This window comes from Plecotus auritus (assembly GCF_963455305.1).
Source record: "Plecotus auritus genome assembly, chromosome: 5".
Taxonomy (NCBI): Eukaryota; Metazoa; Chordata; class Mammalia; order Chiroptera; family Vespertilionidae; genus Plecotus; species Plecotus auritus.
Window position 1 is genome coordinate 133,590,286 of NC_137776.1, and position 17,486 is coordinate 133,607,771.

The 17,486-nt window shown below is 43.5% G+C and overlaps 1 protein-coding gene across 3 annotated transcripts in view; it reads right to left on the minus strand.

The window, feature by feature from the left end:
- Positions 1-4,771: 4,771 nt before the first annotated feature.
- KDM4C (lysine demethylase 4C) overlaps positions 4,772-17,486 on the minus strand; it is a 375,701-nt gene continuing 362,986 nt past the window's right edge. For 2 of the 3 annotated variants that reach the window (XM_080668088.1, XM_080668089.1), the window contains 3 exons: positions 14,052-14,171; positions 9,596-9,688; positions 4,772-5,859 (listed from right to left, as the gene is read on the minus strand). In XM_080668088.1, the coding sequence (XP_080524214.1) occupies positions 5,683-5,859; positions 9,596-9,688; positions 14,052-14,171 (390 nt within the window). In that variant the 3' untranslated portion in view covers positions 4,772-5,682. The remainder of the gene's footprint in view (positions 5,860-9,595; positions 9,689-14,051; positions 14,172-17,486) is intronic. The other variant, XM_080668087.1, reaches the window with a different exon arrangement.

Below are 17,486 nucleotides of genomic sequence, written 5' to 3' on the forward strand. Positions count from 1 at the left end.
TCCTTAATTTAATAGCAATGACAAAGTCCCTTTTGTCATTTAAGGTGACATAGTCACCTTAGGCTATGGGCATCTCTTGGGCTAGGGGGACCAGGGGAGGCCTAATCGGTCTTTTACAGCCATCCACTTCCTAGATCCCTCTATATTTTCCCAAGAAATCCCCTCTAGACACCAGCTACCTTCCTTATTCAACCAAGACTAATGGACAGAAATACTTTCTCTAGCATCTTCAATTCTCTCACACCCTTTTCCATACACCAAACACCAGGAAAGCCCCTTCCTGAAACAATTCTGTAACTTGCCATCTCTGCTCTTATAATCAGGAGTTCAGTCTTTATGGACGAAATCTCCCCTTCCTGTGTCAGGCCAACCATTTTACCTCTGCTCTCAATCCCCTTTCCTCCCTTCAGAATCCCTCTATCAATTATTCCCTTTAAATCTTCAATATCTGACTTTAAACGAATCTCTTGCTCCATGCTCTTAGCAATAAATTATTTTCTCCCATCTATAATAAAAAGTGAGGACTTCTTGTCCTCGACAAGATAGAGACGACTTTGTTCTTCGGGCTCCTCCAGGCTAAGTATAACTCAAAACCATGGATGTAATACAACAAACAATCATAGGAGAACTATGAAATATTGAAAGAGGCAGGCAGATTAACGAGGGACTTCAGGATATAGGAACTACACAGGGATGAATAGTCTGGGTTTGCTTTTTATGTCTCATGTACCCTGAACTTGGAACTAGACCAGCCTGCAAACTGGAACCCCCCAACTACAGGCACAGAAAAGGAATTCTAAAGCTATAAGAAAAGGCTGCTCTCTCTAGTCAAAGAACCCAGAAAGGAGCACCATACCATGACAAAATCCTTTTGGACAATACACTACCCCTAATCAAACATAATGAATGGCCCCTGCCTGTACAATCTCAGTAGACACCAAGTGGGGAGTCTGGATGTCCACCCCCAACCCAGTGTTGTGTAGGTGGAGACTGAGTGGGGAGTCCGGACTTCCAGCCCTGCCCTGACTTGGCATCAGCTGGAGGGCCTGAAGGGCACTTCTCTCCCTGCCAGCATGCTGTCAGTGGAGACTGAGTGAGATTTCCAGTGGGAGGCAGCATCCCCACCTTCCTAAGTAGAGAATGGAAGGAGGATCTTGGAGAGCAGGGAGCTCAAAATGGGAATTCTTTAAACCTGCATAGGAACTCACTGAGCAGCTCACACATGAAACTGACCTACATTCACTCACCAGCAAGTTTGAGAACTGAGCCAAAGTGTGGAACAGTACCCAGGTTTGCAGAGTGGCGTCTGGGCAGCACGCAAACAAAGCAGAGCAGAGGAGAACAGTAAGACCACCGAAAATTACATGGTCATTGGAACCACAGCCCATAAAAGTAGGCTAGGGCCTAGCACTAAACCAAAACAGAGGGACTTCCCACTGAAAGGAAAGATTTAAGTAGAAGCCAGTCTTCTAAACATAACGCCCAAAATGTTCAGGTTACAGTTGAATCACTGGTCAGGCCAGAACTGGGAAAATCACAACTTACATGAGAAAAGACAATCAATAGACACCAATACCAAAATGAGTCAGATACTGGAATAATCTGAAAAAGATTTTAAATCAGCCACCAGAAAAAGAGTTCAATGAATAATCATGAAAACCTTCGAAACAAATGAAAACAACAGAACATTTCAACAAAGAAATAGAAGATATAAAAGAGAACCGAATGGGAATTATAGGGCTTAGAAATACAATAACGAAAATAAAAAACTCAAGGACTCAATAGTAGTTTGGAGATGACACAGCATAGAATCAGTGGATGTGAGGGCAAATCAATGGAATTTAGCCAATCTGAACAGAGAAAATAGACTGTAAAGATCACCTGAATAACCAAAGACCCAACATTTCTGTCATTGTAGTCCCAGAAAGAAAGAAGAGTATGAGGTTAAAAAAATATCCCAAGAAATAATGGCTGAAATTTCTCCCAAATTTGGTGAAAGGCCAACAAATTGAACAAACTCCAAACAAAATAAATCAAAGCCAGGACACATTATCATCACACTTCTGAAAACTAAAGAAAATGTTTAAAAAGAAAAGAGAGGGTACATGTCCAATAGGAACACAAATTTCAATGTTAATAGATTTCTCATCTGAAACTACTTGAAATGCTTTCCTCAATGTCACTCTTTCCATCACTACGAAGAAGTTTCATCAAACCCCTTTGTTCTCAATCCCTCCTTACCTTGGCAGCACTGATCCCTTTCTGTCCCTATAGTTTTGCCTTTGCCAAAAGGTAAATCTCATGTATTTTTAATAAAGATGATGTCTTCTTTATGACTCCAGTGCTAACCTGTCGTTGAGCTTCAGACTCATCCATCCAATGTCTTTTATTTGGGTCAGGTTTAGAATCCTCTTTGTCCCTCATGCAATGAGAACTTTGAGTAATTCAAATTTTGTTTAACCTCTCTGAAACTTAGTTTATATCCATGAAAGAGGGAAATGATACTTACTTTGCTAATTTCTTGGGGAGGCTAAGTAAGATAAACACCACTAAGGAGCCTACCAGGCTGGGTATACACGACAGATGCTCCATACATCATTAGTGTCAGCTTCTCTCGATGAAGTTCCATTTCTACGGAGATCCTCACCTTCTGAGAATGGAGCATGGGGTTTTTACATTGTCAGCCCACTGATGCATTACTCGGGTCTCAAGGCCAGGAACCATTCTCCCCACCACAGTGCTATTTGTCTCTACACTGTGATGGGTGAGAGAAGGCGTAACACCTCCAATGACTGCCATCTGAATTCCCAGAAAGAGTCTGTAGTACAACTGAGTCGTGCAACCAACCAATTACTTCAGGTAATGAGACTGTCTTGGGATCTCTAGTTAGCTTCAAGTTTAGGGGGCTGATTAATATGTGAAATAAAGATAGTTTCATTCCCTCTGCCTTTTAATGAAAGGCAAAAATAAAGCATATTGTTATCTTGCAGCATATCCTACTCCAATATGATTGCTCCTGGACCTCCAGGCCACTCACGGTCACGTAGGCATTTCGGCCTTGTTTCCCATTGGTTGGGTGCAGGGAGAAGTGGCAGACAGACCATTTACTCCCGCATATTTTTGTATTCTGAGTCCTCATGTTTTCATATATAATTACCCAATGGCAATTTATAATGTATTCTGAAAACCCATGGGATATTTTAGTGTTGATGCTTCTTCTCAATTTCTCTCTAGAAGAACTAAACAAAAGTACCTTAATAAAAGCAAACTGACAAGGATCACATTGTTCTCATTTCAAACACACTTAAAAGAACTAAAAGGTTGTGAAATATGTCAGGCAGTTGTTACTAATCCTCTAACCTCCAGAGAAAAGGCGTGCATTTAGAATTACATTAGAAATATCACAGCTAGCAACATTTTTTTTTTTAAATACTAGAAGGACTTCAACTGATTTCATGCTACACATACACACTAAAAATGCAGTTAGTGTAACGCAAAGCAATGAACATTACAACTGAGGTGTTCTGCAGTAAGTGGAAAAGCTTTAACAGCCTTTCTGGTCATAGAACTAGTAAGGACTATGTCGGATGCAGTGACACCAAGTGTCTCTCTCCAGAGTCGCGTACAACTGTGCTTGGCACTGTTTTGCTAAGGCTGTAGACAGCTGTACTTGGTTATACAACCACTAGTTAGGTGAGACTATAAAAAGCAGCTGTATTTGACATCACTTAAGACTCTGTACATTCTCTCCCTATGGCAGCCAATGAGCAATCTTGCTGACAGGCAAACATGTACAAAACGAATGATCCTGTTTAGATTAATTCCTCTTAATGCCTTACACAGGCCTACTTTCCTGGCATATCGTAGACACAGCAGGTCAGTGTCATTCAAAACCGAGAAATATAAAATGCAAGCTTGATTACCGGCTAAAATATCTGACTATAATGGCAGAGAATGTAAAGTGCTCAGTCTGTGAAAATAAAGCTGGCGGGCTCTTCCCCAGCTCAGAGTTCAGCCATGAGGCACTGGAAATTCAGCTCTTTACTCTACCCTGTAACCCTATACATCCACATTCCTTGCCATGAAACTCTGAAATGCCCTCCAATCCCTGGCTGTGGGATTTGGCCCACAGAGGTTAACCAACATCCCAGACAGGGCTGAAATGCACTTACTCAGCTGGGCTCGTTTGCTTTCTACCTCTGCCATTGACCTGAGAAGACCTTACCTGGGTTACCCACGAGGTCCAGTGGGCTGACAGGAGACATGTGGAGCAGATATGAGAGCCAGCCCAAGCCCAGGTCAACACAGCTGCCAGCCAAGCCCAGCCTGGCACAGGCTCATAAGCAAAAGAAGTGCTTCTCCCAGAGGCCACTGAGAGCTGGCAGCTGTTAAGGGGCATCACTGCGGCCACCGTCAACTGGAGCATCACTGGGAACAGTGTGACCTTGGGCAATCCCTTTCCCGCCTATCCCCGACTTGTCCTCTATGAAGCAAGGGAGGGGTTAGAGGATCCATACAGCCTCTTCTAATGGCAACTGGGGACCAAGAAAACCGGGATGAAAAGAGCTGAGACTCCAGGTGCTCGGATCTCTTCCAGGCCTGGAGGAAGGAGCTGAGGAAACCCCAGCTGGCACGGTGGGCAGGCGGAAAAGCCTTGTCCCCGGTGACTGTCCTGGATCCCGGCACCATGTCCATGATAGCCAGCTCCCAAACAAACCAGATTTCCTATTGGTTGAAACCTAGGTGAATAAGCAAGTCAGAAGACAGAACTGGAGAAGATGGAAATCTTTATTTTTAAACACTAGTACATTTTCAAGCTGTTTTAAAAAGGGAAAATCATATTAATTCAAAACTATGCATCAAAGCATATTTATTTAAACTCTAATTTTACAAACACATAATGAAAGAAACCTCTTATAAATATCTACTTAGAATATGTATTATGAAAAAAAGTGTTTAAAAATAACAGTCCCAGGTCTCCCTCTTTAAATATATAAAATTTCCATACAATTCATAAAATTTCCATACAATTCATAAAAATTCTTTCTCAAGAGCCAAAAATTTCACAAATGCCAACAACTTAGTTCTCAGCAGACACAATCAAAAGTAATAGGGATATAAAAAAAATGTAAAAGTTCTGTACAAGGGAAATACAGGTAGCACATGGGTAAATCTCATCACCATCCATGCCATTTGAGGTTTAAAAATATTTTATAAAAACTGCCATTTAAAACAAGTGAGAATCCTTCCCTGACTGTGGAAAATATAGAAATGACACCCCTCCCTGCCCCCCTGGGAGGCTCCCACCTGCAGGGGGAGGGGAGTTTCCCTGTGTTTCCTGCCTAGGGGCCTCAGCCACACCTGGGGACCCATGTCCTCTGGCAGTGGCTTTTTTGGTGGGTGACTCACTAATACTTCCTTTCACTTAGAAAAATCCTTTGGGATCATAAAGACAATTGTGCCCATGTGAAAGCAAGACGAGGGGATGGCTCCAGGTTGTTGTAGCCAATTAACAATATGTGTATTCTGCGGTTTGGGTTACCACGCTCTGGGAGCCTAGTTTTCCAACGTCAGAGACAGACCCGTCACCTACCGCAGTGGAACGCGTGGCACAGCCCATGGCTGCCCCTGCCTTTCCTCTTCCTGCCCACGCTGCTCTGGTGCTGCAGCAGCACACGCAGACTACTGTCTCTTCTGGCACTTCTTCTGGAAAGAGCTCCTCAGAAACGTGCGGTACACGGGGTCGTCCACATATTCGTTTTTAAACCTGGAGCTCAGCACTCTTTGTCTCTTTTTCTCTCCTTGGATTATGTCTGCTCCATAAAATGTGTCTTCAAATCGCATATCAGAGGCTGTGGACTAAAATTAGCCGGCGTTACGTTGCAGAAGGGCACGGCATTTGACCATGGCAAGAGTGTACAAAGATTGATCCAGGGGTGCCAGGGACAGGTCACCAGCCCCGGGTGAAGGGCCCACACAGGTGGCTCTGGAACCTTCCTACCCTCCCCCTCCACCTCACCCCTCTTTCTTCAGGGTCTCCAACCCCAGGGACTTGCCCCAGCACCAGCATGATTAAAGTCTCATTTAAATCTCCCTCATTCTCCATCTTCCCTCTGGTTCCTGCCCAATCAGATTTCTGAGAAATTGGTCAATAGTCATCTCTAATTCACCCCTATTCCTATTTACTCTAGGTCTCTGCCCCCACAACCTCCCTGAAACTATCCTTGCTCAAGTCCTAGTTCCTATGACACTTTTCTATCCTAAATTTATTTAACTATTCTGTCACATATTGCTCAAAGCTCTCTTTTCTGTCATTTTATAAGCCCCTCCTCCTGACTCCCCTCCTCCTCCGGGTACTCACTGTTGATGGCACAGGGGTTCCCCTTTCTTAACTATTTGCTCAACTCTGATGCCCCTGGGATTTTACATTTGGCCTTTTTCTCTCCCCATATGTTCCCCAGGTCTTCACACCCACATTCATGGCCTCAATTCCTGCATCTATTCCCATGATGCTGACATTTCTCATCCATCCAGAACTCCTCCTGTGCTCAGGCCTGCGTGTCCAACTGCCTAGCGGGCATCTCAGAGTGTTTACCCCACAGGCACTTCGAATCAACCTGTCCTGAATGAAACTCAAATTCTTCCTTCTCCATCCCTGTCCTGCCTACCTATATATATAAAAGCCTAAGAGACTGGCTGACGGGCCAACCGGTAGCTATGACGTGCACTGGCTACCAGGGGACAGAGGCTCAACGCAGGAGTGGAACCCACAGGCATGAAAACATGGAACAGACTGATGAATCTCAGAGGGAAGGGGGTACAGGGGAGGGTGGGAAGAGATGAACCAAAGATTCTTATATGCATACTAGAGGCCCGATGCACGGATTCGTGCACCGGTGGGGTCCCTCGGCCTGGCTGCACCCTCTCGCAATCCGGGACCCCTCGGGGGATATAGGAGAGCCAGTTTCGGCCCAATCCCTGCAGGCCAGGCTGAGGGACCCCACTGGTGCATGAATCCGTGAACTGGGCCTATAGTATTTCATAAATGGCACAACTATCTCCATCCATCTAGCTACAATGATCAGAAACCTAAAAGTCATTGCAAACTCCCCCGTCCCCAGCCTGTCCAGTACCCCTCCTACATGAAGCCCTCCATCCTCTATTCTTTAACACCACTGACCCCATGGTGCAGGCCTCATACATCCTTTTCTGAAGCATTGAGACAAATGCGACACCCTCAGGCTATCTTCTATAGAACCAGTAGAGAAAAGTTCTTTAAAAACTTTCTGACTAAGTGACACTCATGCTTACAATCTTTCAATAAAGACAACATCCCAATGCCCTCGGCTGTACCTATATAACCTGGCAGAATCCTATGCCAAGCTCCGGTCAGACTGACTTGTTTCAGGTCCCGGCCACACTACTGGCTCTTCGTGCAAGCCTGTCTTAGACGCACTGTTTCCTTTGCATGGGACAGACTCCATCTTCTCTGCCACAGGCAAATCTGAAGCCCTCCTTTAGGGTCCCTGTAAGACTTTCCATGGCAGTGCAGTGGAATGAGGGCAGTGGCAAGGACAGGGACAGGTGAGTTTCTCCCCATCAAGGGTTTCTCAAAACCCTTAAGGGTGAGGATATTTGGGACTGAGTATTGATTTTACACATTTTCTCAATACCAAGCAACATGCCCAGCCCTCGGCCACTGCTCAGTAAGTGTTAGCTGGGGGAAAGAATGTGGGCTTTTCTGTTAGGATCAGGTAAATTCTACATTATAAAGCACTGTTTTTGTTTCCTAACTCCCTACTATTTTGCCTCCTAAAATCATTCCCAACTGGTTTTCACTGAGTTGGATCACACAGAATAACCAATGTGTAGAGCAGGGGTGGGCAAACTTTTTGACTCGAGGGCCACAATGGGTTCTTAAACTGGACCAGAGGGCCAGAACAAAAGCATGGATGGAGTGTTTGTGTGAACTAATATAAATTCAAAGTAAAGGAGCTTAGGGCAGAGCAAGAGAACCGGATAGAACAGCCGGATCCGGCCTGCGGGCCGTAGTTTGCCCACGGCTGGTGTAGAGCATCTTACTATGTCAATGGAGGCTTCCTTCCCGGATTGGTGACGGAGACACAGTCCGGCTTTTAGGGCTTGAAAACACAGTCAATTGTGAAGAAGAGGCAAATAATGGAATAGTTACAATGAAGCTTGAAAACTAAAAAAATGACCCAAGTGCACAGCGGGGCATGCTCCCTGCCAGCTATGAGACGGTTACCCAGGGAAACAGGCTGCTTCCAAGGGTCCCCAGACACTACCTTGTTTCACCCAGGAAGCCTGGTGGTTGGTTGGGCACTCTCTGCCATTGGGAGAAAACATTTTTGCTTCATTCTTTCTGAGGAAAGTACTTCCTCTGAGTAATCTTTCCCTTTTATAAATGCTCAAGTTATCAAAGGAGAAAATAAAACATCGACAGTGTTGCCACTGTGTGAGAACAGCAAAACTCAGCCTCTCAAACACAATAATAAAACCGATTTACCAGTAGCTCTAGTTAATTATGCACTGTTGCTATGGTTATTCTGTGAGACAATAAAAGGTAATGGGGCTGTTTCTGAAGTTAGTGGGAAAGAACCCAGCACAATCACCGAGGTGGACTGCTGACTCTCTTGAAAAATTTCTTTCCAAATCAGCATGTGTCTGGGTGAGCACAATTCATTAAAACATGGAGGCCACCCAGGGAGGGCTGCTAACCCACCCCTCCTTAAAACACACAAAAGAGATTTCTCTAGTCATAAATATCTCCCTTCAATGAGTTTTCCAATTAGATTTGTTTCGCCAACTGGGAAAAAAAAATAGAAGTCATAGACAACTGCCCGAGGGCCAGAGGGCTGCATATCAACCTGAGGGAAAAGCCGTTCCTACAACAGGAGCGCCCAAGTCTTTGACTCAATAAAAGCACTGGCAGCAAGCTGGACCATAAGCCTTTGTTCCTGAAGATATTTTCTACGAGGCTCAACTGTGTGTCATAACAGGTTACATTCAGATTATATATGTGACATACATTTTTCACCGCCGTTTCTTAACATTTTTTCCTCTGATAATTTAAAAAAGAAAAAGGTTGAATTTGGTGTAATTGTTCAGCGAAATGGACCTTAGAAAACTCAGGAGCTGAGTTCAAATAAAGCCATATGAGAACATATCCTGGTACTAGAACCAAATCTACTGTGGAACAAAGGAATTGTGGTCAGAGAAGAAAGCAGAACGATTTCTTCTAATACGAATAAGAAACAGTATGTAAAATCTGCAAGACCAGGCGCACAGGATGCTTAACCATACATGGATTAGAGAGTCAAAGACCTGGGAGACTTCCAGAGGGCTGCTCATTCCATTTCCCATCCTCAAAATCTAGGCAGGTAAAAAAAAGTGTGTGTGTGTGTGTGTGTGTGTTTAATTTAAAAACAAAGGAAAGGGGAGAAGAAGGGAGGGCGGAGAGGGGAGAGGAGGGAGACGCTATGGAAGATATTCTGTGAGAACTAAGCATGTTTCCCGCTGGAGAGGATAAGGGAACTACAGGGCAGATCCCTGAGTGGCATTTGCCAGCACTTACAAAACGAGCTTTCACTCTCTTGGGTAACTCTTCATCTAGAGTGTAGATGTCCTCTCTCTTCATTGCTATCTGGGATCCATCTTCAAATTCAACCTAATGAGAAGTAAGGCATCATGATATATATTAAAAAACAAATGAGCACTGACCATTTTTTTTTTCAGGGTTCCATTGAACATGCTAAACAGAAAAAAAGGATAAAGCAGATAAAGGGAACTAGCCAACAGCCAAGGAAGGAAGTTTGATAAGTTTCCCTTATCAAACTAAGAACAAAATATGTTTTCAAACAAGCTAAAAATTCTTGAAAATGACTGTCTTGGAATATGTGATGTAAAAACTTTACCCACCACAGCAAAAACAAAGAACAGTAGCTGCTGCTTAAGTAATTGCTCAGAAACTGAGACTGTAGCCAATTTAGGACCGGCTGGGCCTGTCAGCACCATTTGATTCTTTAAGACAGTGGTCGGCAAACTCATTAGTCAACAGAGCCAAATATCAACAGTACAACAATTGAAATTTCTTTTGAGAGCCAAATTTTTTAAACTTAAACTTCTTCTAACGCCACTTCTTCAAAATAGACTCGCCCAGGCCGTGGTATTTTGTGGAAGAGCCACACTCAAGGGGCCAAAGAGCTGCATGTGGCTCGCGAGCCGCAGTTTGCCGACCATGGCTTTAAGAGGTTCTGACAATATAAGAGGGAGGGCTGTTTCTCCATGAGAAAGAAATGATGATATAATAATCCTCCCAGATAAAATAATTTCTCAAGTTCTTACAAAGCTTTTATGTTCTGAACTCACTTTTGTCAAATTCAACTGAACGGCCAGAAAAACCCTAGGTTCTCACCCTCGTAACAATTAAACCTCACTAATGTGTAAAAACATATTATTACCTAAAATGCAAATGTTTGAAAACTTTTTTCAAGCTAACCAAATGGGAGCAATCATTTCAAAACCAGTTTTTCCCCCAACATTTCAGCAGACTTTGTTAGAGAAAAGGGCATAAGTGACAGAGTTAACAGAAACCTAGAGCATCTGGGAGAAGTTCATCAAATGCCCTATTTGAAGGGATTGTTCTTGGTTCACATTTAATCCCAAGTTAACTCTTTTAAGGGAAAACAACAAAAGAGATGCAAAAAGGGTGGAATACCTAATGTGTTCTAACTCTGAAGCACTCAGGATATTTTTGAAGTCCCTAACTTGTCTGTTTGTCTGAATGTTTTACTTTTAAGAAATAAAAAATGCTTGCACTTCCAGTTAAAAGGTAAGTTAAACCACGGAGCTGAGCTATGTTTATAAAAAATATTCTGGAGTTTAAGAAAACAGTATAATAAATTACACAATTAACCCTATTACCATGTCCTGCTCACATCTGACTAAGCTGAGCGGGTGGAAGTAGGCCTCCCTCACAGGAGAGCTCCCTGTTACTCCAGAAGGCTGAGGCAGGAGGCTTCTCTTCCTGTCCTTGTTTGATCACAATGGTTTCTTTAATATTTAATCAGGCCAAGGTGTCATCTCATTTACACAACTTGAGAACATAGGCAGAACCACCTGTGCCTACCTTTCTTCTGTTTTAGATAATTTGAAAATCGTTACAAGAGGAAAAGGCAATTATAAAACGAAAGGGGAGTTATGGTTACTGATTATCCTGGCTGCCGGGGACTGAGGGGTCTCCTGGGATGCAGGACTCTCAGGGCTAAAATCAGGGGCTGCCCCTGCACTCTGGGGTGGTTGTGAACCATGACTGGGACAGAGCTGAGAGCAGATTCTGGCCCTTCCCTTGACCAGATGTGTGCTCTTAGTCAAATTATTAAATTCAATGATCCCTTTTGGCCTCATTTGTAAAATAAGAGTAAAAAACACCTACCTTATAGGGCTACTGTAAGGGTCCAAAAATGCATATACTTAGGATATTTATCACCGTGCAGTAGGTATTTTAGTTATGTCTATTTTTATGTCTTCGCTTATTCAATGGTGAGGTTGAAGAGACACAAAACACAAAATGATGGCAAAAGGCTGCTTGGTTTAATGAGGAATTTTAAACTACTTGTACTTGAGAGCTAATTTTAATATTAGTCTTAACTTTTTCATTAAGTCTATGAATGTGCCCACAGTTCTGTTGATAGGCCATCATAAATTCACCTGAAGTCCACACACACTGATTACTAATTAGCCTGAATTTCAACATGTCCTCATTATACTTTTCATTGAGCAAATAGCTTTGCTACATGTGAGATGCGTTGCTTTTGCATTTATTGTCTAATTAAATGTAATTATTTTCTTTTGAATGATGTAATATTCAATGATGCCTCTTTTCTAGGAGTCACCAGTATTATCAGCCTATCTTGTGATTTTTGTCCAATTTTAAACATCCCGATGCAAAGATGCTCTAGCACTTACCCTATTATAAAATAGAGGCCCGAATTCTTACACCACCGGTACACGATTGGGGCCGGGGAGGGACGCAGGAGGTTGGCCAGGTGGGGAGGGACCAAGAGAGGGCTCGCTCAGTCCCAATCGGCCAGACCCCAGCAGCAAGCTAACCTACTGGTTGGAATGTCTGCCCCCTGGTGGTCAGTGCACATCATAGCGACTGGTCAACCAGTCAACTGTCTGCCCCCTGGTGGTCACAGTGAGCAGTTGAGCTGCCTTAGCATATCATTAGCATATTACGCTTCGGTTGGTTGAACAGCCAACTGGACAACCAGACACTTAGCATATTAGGCTTTTATTATATAGGACTAGTGGCCCAGTGCACAAAATTCATGTGGGGGTTGGGGGGTGTCCCTCAGCCCGGCCTGCACCCTCTCCAATCTGGGACCCCTCAGGGGCTGTCCGACTGCCGGTTTAGGCCCGATCCCACAGCAGTCGGACATCCCTTTCGCAATCCAGGACCACTGGCTCTTAACCACTCACCTGCCTGCCTGCCTGATCGTCCCTAACCACTCTGCATGCTGGCCTGATCGCCCCCAACTTCCCCCCTTCCAGCCTGATCACCCCTAACTGCCCCCAACGCCAGCCTGGTCACTCCCAACTACCACCCCTGCTGGCGTGATCGTCCCCAACTGCCCCCCCTGCCGGCGTGCTCACCCCCAACTGTCCCCCCTGCTGGCCTGATCTCCCCTAACCGCCTCTGCCTCGGCCCCGCCATCATGGCTTTGTCCAGAAGGTCTCCCAGTCTAATTAGCATATTACCCTTTTATTAGTATAGATGACCTGAACCTGTAAGTTTACATTGCCACCAAAGCAAAGGGGAAAATGGCCTACACACACACACACACACACACACACACACACACACACACACTATGTAAATGTCCTCCCCTCCCCACTCCCCTTGCACTTTTCTAGACTTCAAAAAATGTTCTTCCCTAAGTTTTCCAAACTTTTCTGAATACTTTTAATGACACTGGGCTCCAGCCCCTGGTGTACTGTATTGCCATGTACTCTTCCATTTAAGCCCCTTATTGATCTTTGAACAACTTCTCTGCTGAAACTGGCAGTCTTAGCATTCTTAAACTGTTATTTTCATTAAATCTTTATTACTGCAAATATTATATATGCTCCCCTTTTTTCCCCATTGACCCCTCCTGGCTCACCCCTGCCCCACCCTATTATCTGTGTTCATGGGTTATGTATATATGCATCTTTGCTGGATCTCTTTCCACCCAACTTAACAGGACTGACCCTTCTTGCTTTTTCTCCTTTTACTTCAATCTTCCTGTTTTCACTCTACTGCTTAGCCTGGGAATGTTGATTCCACCTCCGTGTTACTGAAAGAACTGCAGTGTACTGGTTTCAATAAATTTACTCCTTTTTAAAGACTTTCTGAAGGAACATAAATGCATGTGTGCTATCCATGTTATTTTCCTTGTTAGAGCTTAACTCATTCTCACTTTTGATAGGGATAAAATTCATTTTCTAATTGTATACATACTCTAATACAATGTAGCGTGCCCTCGTGAGCAGAATATACAACTGATAGCTGTACTCCGCATTAGACAGCACTCCTTTAAGGTTGGGTGTACAACTGGCCACATCTGTGTCAACGCACCATTGGTTTAGGTTTGCAATGGGCATCTCAGGCAAAAGCCACAAATTCAGGGGCTGCTGGTGGTGAACAGCCATCACTGTGTTGGCTCTGGTGAGATAAACTAGCCAATTAGGCTCTCCCCATATCATGAAAACACAGGAAAGCCGCCTAGCATCCAGCTGCCTACCCTTCCAGCCTAACAATGTTCTTTACCATTCACCAAATGTTATTAGGGTTTCCCAGTGGCAAACATGGTAATAAAACTCTAGAAATACCTGGGTCATCAGACATCAAGTCTTTGCCTCCTTTACAAAATAAGAGGTACCCCATATTGATATGGTTTACTGATCAGCAGCACAATGAATATACCATCTGCCCTCTGGCTTCTCCTGTCCATCTCAGCAAGCATCAAACACTGCTCAGCACTCACCTGGTACATGTGGGCCACATTCAATCCGAGATATTTCGCTCCATAGAGTTTGCCATCGGGCCACTTGACTTCAACGACTTCTCCCTCCGCAGGAGGGCCCAGCTTCACGCAGTCTCGGCTCTGCGGAATAAACAGAGACAGGCTTTTCAAGACAAGTGTCTAAGTGACTGCAGTTAGAACTCAGCAAATGATGAACTCCTGGCAATTAAAAGGAGTTATTGCTTCTGTGTTTTATGGATTATGATCCTGCATGGGTGTTCAGGGGAAGAGATATGAGCCAAAGGAGTAAAGATTCAGCCTACATCATAAAGTTGCAAAGGAACCACCATAATACAAGCAGGAAAAAACAGCGGCATTTACATTTGTTATTTGACAAAGAATTGTTCAGAGGGTGAGTAAAATATACATAAAAATGCTTTAGCTGAGGAAAAGACCAGCTAATGATTTATAACACCTGACATTTATGTAGCATTTTGCAGTTAACAAAATGCTTTAACATACATCTCATTCCATTCTCATGATTACTTCATGAAGTAGGCAGAGGTTATTAATTACCCCATTTTACTGACAAGGAACTTGAGCTTCTGAGGAAGCTCTGTTAGGGAGGAGTAGAGCTGATAGAACAAGAGCTGAGGGGGGAGTAAGGAAGATAGGAGTAGAATGAGATGCCAACTAGGAGGCCTTGAGGAAGAAGCAAGGAAAAGGAACTCAGGGAGCGACTGCAAAATAGCAGGTGAGGCTGGGGGCACGGCACGCCTCCTCTGAAGACCCCAGGACCTCCTCCAAGAGGTATTCTTCTACGGGCATCTCCCAATAAGTGACTAGCCCACTTCTTTCCACAGGTAATCATGGTGACAGCCATACCCATCTTCTCACTTCAGGTATTCTATTCAACACTGCCTCCTCCTCAGAGCAAAGTGAATTCATCCTGGAAAATGCCTCTTTTGGGGGCACAGAAGGGGTACAGGTAAAACAATAAAATGCTTTCATAGACATAGTTGCAAACTCTTAAATTTATGTGTTCAGTATGGCACAATACAATTTTAATACAAAGGAATTAAATACTTGACTACTTTGGTAAGTTTTTTGCACATTGAGCAATTCATGTTTTGCTAATACTGGTGTTTCACTCATGAGGCAAATCCGACTGATTGAAATGCACACTTGACCAATCAAGCTATAAATGCAGGTGGGGCATGATTCTGTGATACAATGAGAGGCACACACAGGAAATATTTAGTTGTTTATGGTAAGAAATCCACCATGTATTACTTTTCATTATTAATGGAAATTCTGCATTATAACCGAGTGGCCATTTTATTGTTGGGGTCGGAGTATACATGAAAGGCTCAGCTATTCATTTTTCCCTCCATAGGCTATACTTCCATTTAGAGCTATGGACAAAGAAAAAGACTGCTTAGAGGCTCAGCAGAATTGACTGTCTGTATCGAACTTAGGCCAATAAAAATGAGTTTATTCTCGGCCTTCATAATATTTGACTTCGGGCATGCAGAATTGAAAGGGCAGGCTATAGAAATGTATTCCATCTACGTCCCTGGGTTTATCACCTCGCTTTCCATTTCCCTTCCAAACATGTATGTGGTACTAAAAATACTAGAAGGTGTAACTTCTAAATACATGCCGTCCAGTCTCCTGGGTTAGGGAGCCGCATCAGTTCTGGGCTAACTCTGAGCTGAAACCTGGATGCTGTGGTGATGCTTTGGGACAAGAGTATGTTTCTTCCCTCTCCTCAAATTTCCTTCCATGTGCAGGAAGCTCCATTAGAGTAATGCTCCTGGCCTTTTTTTCTACTTCCTCGTTGATTCACTCTTCTAAGAGAATAAAGAGTGACTTAATTTTATTGTTGAGTTCTGAAGGAAAGGGCATTTTCCAACTATGCTCCATGGTGCCTTGGCTGCCACAGCAAACTCACAGGGGCTCTATGGGATATTTTCAGAAGCATAGCAACACTTACTACTGTTAACTTGTTGAGACGGAACTTAATTGATTGAACCTTTTGGTATTTCTTTTGGCCTGGGGCAGTGGTCGGCAAACCGTGGCTCATGAGCCACATGCAGCTCTTTGGGCCCTTGAGTGTGGCTCTTCCACAAAATACCACGGCCTGGGCGAGTCTATTTTGAAGAAGTGGCGTTAGGAGAAGTTTAAGTTTAAAAAATTTGGTTCTCAAAAGAAATTTCAATCATTGTACTGTTGATATTTGGCTCTGTTGACTAATGAGTTCGCCGACCACTGGCCTGGGGGTACTATAAAAAATGTGCTGAGTGTGCCTGGCCAGTGTGGTTCAATGGTTGAGTGTTGAACCATGCACCAAGAGGTCACCGGTTCGATTCCCAGTCAGAGCACCTACCTGGGTTGTGGGTTTGATACCCAGTAGGGGGTCTGCAGGAGGTAGCTTATTAATGTTGATATTTCTCTCTCCCTTTCCCTTCCTCTAAAAAAATCAAATAAAAACATTTTTTTCAATGTGCTGAGATATCCAGGGGGCTGTGAGCCAGGGCACTTAGGTAACTCAGTCTTAACCCCTCACTTTCCCTTTCTCTTTGGAGCCACCCTGTGGGCAGAGAACTCATTCTGCTCTGCTCCTTCCCCCAAGAGGAGCTGGTGGTGTCCCTAGGAGGTCTGTCTAATCACAGGTCTAATATTAGGAAACCTCTTTGCCTACAGACTTAAGCCACACTCTACAATATCTGCTTTATTTTTAATAAAGATTTTTTAAATCTCTAAATCCTGGCTTCTTTGTCTCTGTATATTGCTTTTCCTTGAGGAAGATAAGTTCTATTTATTGGAGCCTTCTTCACTCCCAACAGAGATTAAGTCAAGGCCTCAGGGAATTATGGGGGCTACACTCCCCATTTACTTACCCACCAAAAAACCACCACCAAGCAGGAGAGTTAGGACCTTAGTTTTATAGTTTTAACCTTCAACAAAAGTGTTCTAGCTTTCAAAATAACTCTCCCAAACACATCCTGACCTGCAATTTTAGGTACCATGTTACCAGAATGTGGCAATGGCCACAGAAATATGGGCTAAGCAAAGTACAAAGTTTACTTGATTTATCATAAAACCATAGCTTTATTAATGAACGAAATGTATGCAACATTATCAAGTGAGAAACAGTTTTTTTTAAAAAGGTGTTTGAAAACCACATGCCTGAGATACAGCTTGGTATCTTTCTTACTATTTGTCAATCAACCCTTTAATCAGAACAAATCCTAATTTGGACCTCTAAGACCTTCTTACTCAGCCACAGCTTAGCTTTGTTCTGTATAAGCCACAAAGATAAAATTCAATTCATACTCTTCCATGTCAAAATCTAGGGAAGAGACTTCAGCTTGCTTCCTCAACCTTCTAGCTTTTAGAACTTTTTTTCTTTATCCCTAGTAGAAAAATAAAGGAAAAGAAACACAAACCAAC